Genomic DNA, 10683 nt, shown 5'->3' with positions numbered 1-10683 from the left:
TAAGCTTCTTCATCATACAGAAAATAAGTTATTTCTGTCATGGAAATCACTGTGAACACCTTCAAAATAAAACTGGCAGCGCAGACCAGTTTAGGTACAGTTATAAACAACAACAACAACAACAACAACAATAAATTGGTCAATGAACACTCAGCTCCTTTATCTTTTTCCTTGACATTTAATTTGAGTTTGACTTTTATCATTTCGGTTTTTATTTACTTTTATATTCAAGGCTGCATGTATGTATTAATAGTTCTCAATACTTCCGGTGAAGACCTTCAAAATAACACTATAAAATGTGTCAGCAAAACGTGTTTTGACCCTGAATAACAGTGATTGGTCAGAAGTTACGATGATGTCAAAACGGGTGTAACGAGGCTTGGCTGGTGAAGCTTACGTTACGAGTTTTTGACGTGTTGTGTGGAGGAACAGGCACATCTCACCATTGAGCTTAGAAAGGTCAGTCCGTGAACCGGATGTAGACTGTGTAGCAGAGCGCCATATTAGATACAAAGACAGCAGATAACCATCCTAAGTGTTTGTTTTTCAGACTTTCTCCCACACCTACAGGCACACCTCTACTATGGCCTGACAAACGGCTCCGAGTCCTTGTAAACCGCATCGTTTCCTCTCGTGAGATCATCCGTTAGTCTAGCGGGCCGTCATGGAGCAGATCGACACGGCGGCAACCAAAACTTTTTGCTCTCAGACGGAGCTGATCATGGAGGTGGCGGTGGAATCTGCCGTCTCAGTCCTCCAACACAGACTCGGACAAGAGGGGACAGACAGCGACGAGAGGCGGGTGAGGACAAATATTCAGATTAAAATAAATATAATGTTTGAGGAGAAGGAGGATGGACGTTTATCTGAGAGATTCTGCACCTTCAGAGGAAAATCCCACCGTCACTTCCGTCTTTGCTGGAGAATACGCACGAGACAGTAACAGAAACACGAGGAAAAATGTCTTTTTTTTTAGTAGAAATTACGGTCAAGGATCACGGTCATAGATCCGATTTACTTAAAATTCGGAAGATTAAGTGAAGATAATGCTGCTATTCAGACATTTCTTCTTGTATCAATGTAAACCTACTATCAACACTGTAAAGGGCGCCATCTTGTGTATCATGGCGTCAAGTCAAATTTTGTTTCTGCGCTTGTTAAATGAATTTGAACAAATCTGTGTTATTACCACTGAAGGAATGTGATCAATCTGAAGTGAATGGTATCCCTGTGAAGAATACGATTACATATTTAGGTGTTGTCATTGATAAAAGTGAAAAACTTCGCAGTAACTTAAACTTTGACCCTATAGTGGATCAAATATCAAAGAAGTTCAACATGTGGCTAATGAGAAATCTCTCAATGAATGACAGAGTTTTACTCTCTAAAGCGGAGGGGATATCTCGAGCCGTATATGTGTCCTCATTACTTAGAATGCCTGCTGCAATATACAAACAGTTAGATATAACCTTATTTGATTTTATTTGGAGGAACAGATCTCATTACTTAAGGAAAGATATTTTATGTAATATGAGAAGGGATGGTGGCCTTGAGGTACTACGTTTTCAGACATTAAATAATACTTTCAAAGTTTAATGGTTATTTAATTTGATCAAAGAAAAAGACAACATGTGGAATATTTTCCCTAAACATATCTTTAACTCAATTGGTGGTCTAAAATTTTTGTTACAGTGTGACTATAAGATTGAAAAATTACCTCTTAGCAAATTTTCATAAACAAGCGCTGCTGGCCTGGAAAATGGTGTACAAACATAATTTCTCACCAACTAGGTATTACATCTGGAATAACAAGAATATTGAATATAAAAATAAATCATCGTCCTATAAAAATGGGTTGAGAATGGTATTGTCTTAGTTAAACAACTTGTGAATGCTGAGGGACAGTTACTGATGTACGGTGAATTCCTGGATAAATTCAGGTTGCCAATCAGCCCAAAGGAATATGCAGAGGTCTTTGATGCCATACCGAGGAGTTACTGCAGCTGTTTAGAGGATCAACAACCAGCGTCTCTGTGACAGATCCACTCAGCAGTGGTTTGTTTCTCGGTGGCTAGGACATCACTAAGAACAAATGCTCGAATAAATTCATCAGGAGCCTCATGCTGACTGTAACTGTGCCCTCAGCAAAATCCTTTTGGACCTCGCGGTATGGGGACATCGATTGGAGGAAGGTTCGGCTGGCTGGAGATAAATTTTGCTTGAATAACAAAGTTAAAGAGGTCTCTTATAAAATAATGCATAATATTTATCCAGCCAAAAAAACCTTGGAGCGATTTAAGTTGAATATTGAATATTTTTGTGTTTTCTGTGGAACAGAGGAAGACGCTATTTGCCATCTGTTCTGTCACTGTGTGTATTCTAGAATATTCTGGAGGGACATTCAGAATTACATTAACAGGAAAACTGGAAGTAACCCATTTAAAAGAAAAGGACATTGTCGTTTGTCATGAGGAAAATGAGAGTGAAAAAAACCTTGTTTTTTCGTACAGGTACTTCTTTTTCTTGGAAAATTTCATATTCATAAGAAAAAATGGTCTGACTCCAAACCCTGCTTTCTACATGAACTGAAACAATACTGCATGACTGTTAATGGACTTCTCAAAACTAATTCTGTTTTTGACCAATATTACAAAGAGTGATGATTGTGTATACTACATATAGTTTATTTTTGTGTGTGTGTGTTTTTTGTATTTAGTCTGTGGACTTTGGTTTGGTTACTGCGCCTGTTGCTCTAATCCCCTGGCGGAAACAGTGCTGTGTATATTGTAAATTGCTAATGGTAAGTAAAGCTTCAAAAAAAAAGCTCTGTTAAATCAGCAGTGACAGCATCCTTTTAACGCCTCTACCGGCTGTCGTCTGAACTGCAAAACGAAAACAAAGCAACTAAACAGAAGGAGACACTCAGACAGACAGACAGGCAGATAGAAGGATAGACAGACGGACGGACGGACGGACGGACAGACAGACAGACAGATGACTTTATAAAGGGTCGGTAGGACAAACCTCACAAAAATAATTCAACATGTCTCATTTGAAAGAGAGGAACAGAACTGAAGTGGGGACTTTATGTGGATGGAAATATGTTGTAACAGGACGTAGTCTGAGACGGAAGCTAAGACACTGATGCTAACTGTTTCTTCTGCAGACTCAGCTGATGGCCGTCCTGGATGTGACCACCAGAGAGGCTGTCCGTAAAATCTGCAGAGTGTTCAGAGAGTTGTACTCAAGCTTAGTGAAGGAAAACGACGCTCTGAAGGACAAAGTGGGACACCTGGAGTCTATACTGAGGTCAAAGGTGGAGAGAAAGTGTGGAGCCAATAAGAGTGCGACACAGACGGTTTATAGGATCAAACCATCAGGTCAGTTTAAAGTTAAAATGTCAAGAGTTTCCACCCATGTTCAGCTACTAATGGATTTATGAAACTACAGTACAACAGTGTACTAATATATTCGTGTATTACAACAGAGCAAATGTATATTCAGTAATAAACTGAGGTCTGAGTCATGTTAGGCATCACGTGACTCCTCTGTGTGAAACAATAAAAGGGTCATGAAACGAGAACATGAACTGATCATCCAGCACTCATCCACATCAATCATAAAGATTTAAAATGAGTTTAAAAGCAATGTCGCAGCTCAGAGATGATGGAGAGAACACCTGCGTGTTTTACTTTACTCTGATTGGCTGACAGTCACTCATTAAATTAAACATGGTCATTAAACTACTTGTTAAATTACACATTGAAACATTCAGCTAACGCTCAGACATTCGGTCTCTTTGTGTGGACAAACACCTGAAGTGCTTTCGGTCATGCATGATGTGACATTACACTGACAGGCTCAGACTACGTCCTGACACAACACGTTTTCATCCACGTAAACACTGAGCTGCTCACGGTCATGGTCTTACCGCAGCACTGAATCTTCCAGATGGACCCGCCCTGTCTCTGGACATCAACCAACCAGCTGCCAACCCAGCTGCCCTCGCCATGGCCATCCTCAACTCCACCAAATCCAGATGCAGAGCCAGCAGCAACCCGCAGGTCCCTCTGGTCATCATCAGCCAGCCGCTCCCTGGACCAGTCGCGGGCCAGAGTGGCCCCGCCCCCCAGGTATCGCCTGAGAGACCGGATCAAAGGGCCGCTAATGCTGAAACCGCCGATGCTGCTCCGCCAGCTGCTATGAGCCACACTGATGTTCAGACCGAGGTGATGGTAGAAATGATCCAGATCTCCATAGATCCTAATGAATCAACAGGAGATGGAACGCAGTCCTCCACAGACATGACAACACTTCCTGTGGCTGGTGATCAGCCAACCACTGAGCCCACAGAGAGTAAAGACACGCCCACACCTGAAGAGGAGCAAGCTGCTGCTGTAAGTATTTTACTGAATATATGAGACAGTCTTTTATAATAGCAGCCGTTAAACAGCTGTGAGTTGTTATGTTGTATTTCCCTTCAGAGAGGACCACACCTGGATTCATCACCTTCAGGACTTCTGTTCTTCCTCAACATTTCTGCCTGCTTCTACTTTGTTTTTTGACCATAGCGAAGTTACTGTCAGGAAAACTCAACACTTCCTGTAGATTTTTTACATTAAAAGCCTTCCAGTGGGTCAAAGGACAGAATCTCTCCCTTTCCTGCTCTTGATGTGAAACATCAGCAGGAAGTGTCGAGCTTCACTGACAGAAGCTTAACAGCAATTGAAAAAACATTGAAGAAGAAGCAGCTACATGAGACGCTGCGATGATTTGAACACTGGCTTTTATTTGAGAACACTCACAGAGGAACATGAGGTCACTGCAAAGCTCCAAATAATGATCACTGTCATTATTGATTGATTGTTTGTTCTTCGAATAATCATTTAGGCATCACAATGGAGACGCTCAGAGATGAATTCACTGTGACATAAAACAACATCGACTCTTTGGCCAGGCTGACCTCTGACTACGATCAATCATTTCGATTTTAAGAATGATGATTAAATGTGTCTTTTTTATGTACACACTGTAGCTGGAAGGCGCTGCAGCACAGTAATAAGGAATAACAGTAATTGATCCGTGTTGATCAGCAGTTGGTTAGATGCTGTCTCTCAGTGATTGAAGCTGAAACTGTAATAAACAGTGTTGTGTGGTCAGTAATACCATGAACCGCTGATGAGTGCCTTTGTATTGGAAAGCTCTCACAGTACAATCACTCGTCATGCTTGCAGGAAACGGAGATAAAAATCGAAAGTGTTGAACACAGGATTGAGGAGCGGACGGTCAGTGAGAGTCAACCGGGTGAGACAGGTAACAACACATCAAGAACACGCTTTAGTTTCCTTTGCTCTAAAAACCAAAAGTCTTGCTCTTGTGAGGGTCAGAGAACAGGTACAGGTGTGAAGGAACAGCTGTTTCCTGTCTTAATAAACTACAGTTTCCAAACAGATTTCTGTTCATATATGAGGTTGAAGGGTTCATCGAATGTTTTCTACTGGCAAAGAATAAGAACTTGTGAACTTTATCTGCTGTTTTGGGGTGAATTAGCTTGAACTTTGTGCAGCTTTATGTCACCTGAGGCACCATCAGTCATCATTCGGCAGAACATTAAAGTTCCCACGGGGAAGTTCACAGACAGTTGGCTTGTCATCAGAGTTTAACCTGAAACCTTTTCTTCTGTGCAGCAGTGAGTGAGGAGGAGCAGAAGGAGCTGGAGAAGAAGAGGAGGAGGGAGTTGTACAAAGAGAAAAGGTTCTTTTGTGAGCTCTGCAACAAAGGTTTCCATCAGAGGCACCAGCTGAGGAAACACGTCTCCTGTCACCTCAAACCTTTCCCCTGCAGCTCCTGCGATAAAGGTTTCTACAAGGCGAGCACTCTGCAGAAGCACCAGCTGACCCACCAGCTGCGGGAGGCTCAGGAGAACGACCCCGACAAGTTGCTGCACTGCGACCGATGCGATGGCAAGTTCAGACTGCTGCGGCAGCTCCGAGTCCATCAGGCAGCTCACCGGCTGCAGGAGACGCCGCTGAAGTGCACCGTCTGCGAGCGCGTCTTCACCTCGGCCGGCGCACTCAGGTACCATGAGGTGACGCACGCCGCGGTCAAGCCCTTCATGTGCGACGTCTGCGGCAAAGGCTTTACCAGGAAGAAGAGCCTTCGCGAGCACCAGACCGTCCATACCGGCGCCCGGCCATACCCCTGCCCGACCTGCGGCAAGAGCTTCTCCACTGCCAGTAACCTGCGCGTCCACAAAAGGTCACACTCCGAGGAGCGACCGCACAAGTGCCGCGAGTGCGATAAGGCCTTCAAGTGTAAGATGGGACTGCTGCAGCACCGAGTGGTCCACTCCGGAGAGAAGCCCTTCATGTGTCAGACCTGCGGGCTGAGCTTCGGCCTCAAGTACAACTTCCAGAGACATGTGCGCCTCCACAACGGAGAGAAGCCGTTCAGGTACCCGCTCCTTTATGCTCCTTTACGCCGTTCATACTTCTGTAGAGGGTTACTGAGATTCACAACTCAGGGCTGAGCTTTAACGAGGTCAAAAACATCCAGTTAGAGCTGAAACCATTTGTTGACTAAATGATTAGCAGATAAACGGGCAAGTATTGGCCAATACTGTTTTGATTATCAATCGGTGATTGACATTTGACAGCCTGTAGCTGCAGCTTCTAAATGGTTTGTCTCCGTCTTCCATTAAACAGAATCTCTGTTGGATGTTGTCTTCGTTCAGACAGCTGCACGAGGACTTAAAATGAAGAGTAAACCTTTAAGAAGGGACGATTGAAATATCTGACACAAAGACTAAACGTGACGAAAACTCACTAAATCAGGTTGAGGTTTTGTTTTTCGTTCAGAGCCAGACGGGACCCTGAAATGTTTGTTCAATAGTCAGAAGGAGGGTCGGGTGTTCTATTATCTGTCAATGAAGTGAAGGAAATGAAAACACATACCAAATGGGTCAGTACAAAAAAAGAAATGATAGAATTTGGGACATTTATAGGAAAAGCAGCATTCATTGTTTTTCAGATACTGTAACAAAACGGAAACGTCCATAAAAATAAACAGTGAATGTGTAGGCGTGAGTATTTACAGGTGAGAAAATTAAGAAGAGGACAAATTAATACCTGATTCACACAGAAATAAAACCAAAGATAATCTCTCAACCATCAGTAGAATACTAATAGCTCGCGATCGTAGACAATAAAGTAAAAGAGAAATGGGAAAAAGAATTAGAAATGAACATATTAGCGGAAGATTGGAAAGAGTCTAAGTGGACACTGAAGGCATCACAATCAAGGTGCTGCAGGGACAGGGAGATATTTTGTTCCACCTGAAAGGTGTGGGACTGTCTGCTGGAGAGGACGTGAGGGACGAACAGCAAACGACAGAAACACATTCTTCACATGTCCAATATCGATACCAGAGGAGGTCGAGGCTCTGACAGGGCAAAAATATTTACCAGGAAAGATAAAATAAAGCAATAACAGCCAAATCCACCAAAACTATAATCAACAATAAAACAAAATTTGATCATCAAAATGTTAACCATTACTATTAGAAACCAGACAGACTCTGTAATTCAACATTTTTCATCTTATTTGAATCCCGCCCAAGAAACAGCCCCCCCCCCCCCAAAAAAAAGTGCAGTAAACCTAACCCCCAATGCTCTGAATAACGAAACGTTGCATTAAAGATTAAAAACGAGAAAAGCAGGAGCTAAGACAAACACAAACCACAGTTTCCTCTGTGTTCCTGTCTCAGGTGTGATAAATGTGGAGAGGGCTTCACGGGTACCTGGGCTCTGAAGACCCACATGCTGGTTCATGGTGTGGAGAAGCCGTTCATGTGCGACCGCTGTGGAAAGACGTTTTTCTACAACTGTCAGCTGCAGAAGCACCAGCAACTGGTCCACGACAACAAGGACAGAGAGAAGGCGGCGGGGACGACGGGGAGACGGCGGCCGAGCGGCCTGAAACCCTTCACCTGTAAGATCTGCCTCAAGAGCTTCAGCAGCAACACCACGCTGAGGACGCACGAGAAGAGCCACGCCGAGAACAAAGAGTTCACCTGCAGCACCTGTGGGAAAGCCTTCCACCTGCGACACATGTACCTTTACCACATGAGGCAGCACAGCGGCGACCGGCCGCACGTCTGCGCCGTCTGCGAGAAAGGTTTCCTGCTCATGTCGCAGCTGAAGCAGCACGAGCTCCTGCACACCGGAGTTAAACCTCACAAGTGCCAACAGTGCAGCAAAGAGTTCAGGACGCCGCAGAACTACCACCGCCACCTGCTGGTCCACACCGGAGAGAAACCCTACGAGTGCGCCGTGTGCCGCAGGAAGTTCAGGCAGTCCAACCAGCTCAAGTCTCACATGCAGATCCACACAGGGGTGAAGCTGTATGCCTGTGAGCGCTGCGGCCGTGGCTTCTCCGACTCCCGGCAACTCAAGAAGCACACCTGCGGAGATGAGCTTCAGAGCTTCGAGTGTAGCAGCAAACGCAGAAAACAGAAAAACGCTTTCCCGTGGACCGAAGGCTTGACACACCAGTGACGCACCAGAACAGGAAACTCAGAAGAGAATCCTCTTTTTCTCTCCGAGGTTCAGGTGGATATCAGTCACATGCTCTTGGTGGTTGCCCTAGCTTAGCATAAAGGCTGGAAACTGGGGAAACAGCTAGCCCGGCTCTGTCCCAAGTCCAAAAATACGCCAACCAACAAGTACGTACGAACATGTCGATGCCGTTTGTTTCATTCATACACAAACTGAAAGAAAGAAAACGCAGAACTAGTTCTTGTTCAGTCACAAGTGTCTTCATCCGCCCTGTCCATCATCTCGCTCCTGTAGTTTTATTCATCTAACAAATTTCTTCTCTGTTGTCAGTATTTAAAATCTTTTTGAGTCAATAGCTGGAAAACCAATCAAAGCATTGTTTGTAGCTTGTGTCTGCTGACCAGCTCAGTTTCTCACTGTTGTTTGTCCTCTGAGCTGTTTCCTCGCTCACAGAAGAAAACACTGCGACTTTCTCTTCAATGGAGACAAAAATAAATCTGGCTAAAGATCAGGCTGATCAACTTCTTTTGAAAAAGTCTGAAAAGCAGTTGGTGTGTTTTTCCCATCATGTCTCTTGAAAGGGGTTTCAGTTCAGCTCCATGTGACTTGAGTGCTCTTTAGTTTTCAGAGGCCTTCTTCTGTCCTATTAAAGGGCTGCTTCTCTTAAATGAACCTTTGCTTCAGTACTTTCTGTCCAATCAGATAGTTTCCCTCTGCTGTTCTCGAACTGTGGTCAGAGGTTTCAGGCAGTCTTGGTTCTGGTTCATGTTCACCAAGCTAATGTACGCCAAGTTTTCTACATACATGAAGTTATTCAACAGATTCCACTAAAGAGGACTGTGGACTGATTTTCATTTGGATGTTTCCTCAAGGTTCAAGTCTAAATATTTCTGTTTCCCCAGCAGATTCATCTCCGGTCACAAAGTTTTCATGTTGTCCAGCTGAGAGTTGCTCCTCCTCATCTTCTGAGGATCAGTGTCAATTCAAAAAGTTACTGTCATTGATACAGTTTTTGTTCTGCATAAAGATTTCAAACAGTGTAAATTGTGTCTGTCGTAACATTGAACAGCCATTAAAGATTAATTTTCATTTTACTTTTTACTTCGACTCCACCACATTTATCTGACCGATCTGATCTACTTAAACATTACTGCTCAGTAATAACAGTCCAATAATATATGATGTATCATGATGAAGAAGAAGAATCAGAAGAATCAGGGGGAGACATTCCCCTTTATTATCACACAACATGCACTGGACACTGCACACGAAGGTGAAATTCGTCCTCCGCATTTCTCCCATCCTGGTCGTCCTTCCTCCACGGCAGACCAGGAGCGGTGGGCTGCCATCCAAGCGGCGCCCGGGGACCCAATTGCGTTATGTCACCATTGGTCAGGTGGTGATCTTCTTGCATGTTTTAATAATAATAATAATAATAATGATAATAATAATGATGATAATAATAATAATAATAATAATTGATGTAACATAATGAAAATGATGGTAATAAGAAGACTTTAGGTTGCTTCTTTATTGATCCCAATCTGGGAAATTGCTTTGTTGCAGTAGCAATGAACAAAAAACACAGACGACCATAAAATATATACAAGAATTTAAAAAAGTTAACAAAAGTGACAAAAGATATATACAGAAAAAGCAGCATTGAATACAATATCAAACTAAATGTAAATGTAAATATACTGTAAATATAAATAAGTGTTGTATTGCAGTAGTGCAGATAAAATGTAAAGTATTGGTTTGTGAGGTTGGTGGATGAACTCTTTAAGCTGCTGTTGTTCAGTGTGACGCTCGTGGCAGGAATGATTTCCTGAAGCGCTCCTTGTGACAGCGGAGCTGGAGCAGTCTGTTGGAGAAGGAGCTCCGCTGTCTGTCCACGAGGTGGTGAAGAGGATGTTCGGGGTCTGTCCAGTGTCCTCCTCTCCACCACCTCCTCTGAAGTGTCCAGTTTGCAGTCGTTAACGGAGCCGGCCTTCCTCATCAGTTTGTTCAGTGTGTTGGTGTCACGGCTCCGATGCTGCTCCTCCAGCACACTGCAGCAAAGAAGAGTGAGCTGACACCAACAGACTGGTTGAAGATCTCCAACATCTCGCTGCACACGTTGAACGATC

At 43.6% G+C, this 10683-nt stretch overlaps 1 protein-coding gene across 4 annotated transcripts; it reads left to right on the top strand.

Annotated features, from left to right (window-relative positions):
* The first annotated feature begins 480 nt into the window (after nucleotides 1-480).
* Nucleotides 481-9655, top strand: LOC143323946 (uncharacterized). 4 transcript variants are annotated; one of them, XR_013077418.1, is made up of 7 exons: nucleotides 496-802; nucleotides 3167-3380; nucleotides 3952-4397; nucleotides 5235-5313; nucleotides 5688-6453; nucleotides 7765-8721; nucleotides 9460-9655. XR_013077418.1 is itself a non-coding variant. In XM_076736137.1 (6 exons), the coding sequence occupies exons 1-6, from the start codon at nucleotides 665-667 to the stop codon at nucleotides 8552-8554; spliced, it is 2433 nt and encodes an 810-aa protein (XP_076592252.1). In that variant the 5' UTR covers nucleotides 481-664; the 3' UTR covers nucleotides 8555-9655. The 4 variants fall into 4 exon arrangements, 3 of the variants coding, with proteins under 3 accessions (XP_076592252.1, XP_076592254.1, XP_076592253.1); XM_076736137.1 differs by having other exon boundaries at nucleotides 481-802; nucleotides 7765-9655; XM_076736139.1 differs by having other exon boundaries at nucleotides 5235-5304; nucleotides 7765-9655.
* Nucleotides 9656-10683: the final 1028 nt, after the last annotated feature.

The sequence above is a fragment of the Chaetodon auriga genome, chromosome 7 (genome assembly GCF_051107435.1).
Source record: "Chaetodon auriga isolate fChaAug3 chromosome 7, fChaAug3.hap1, whole genome shotgun sequence".
Taxonomy (NCBI): domain Eukaryota; kingdom Metazoa; phylum Chordata; class Actinopteri; order Chaetodontiformes; family Chaetodontidae; genus Chaetodon; species Chaetodon auriga.
The sequence above is the reverse complement of the archived record's forward strand: the minus strand, read 5'-3'. Positions and strand labels throughout refer to the sequence as shown.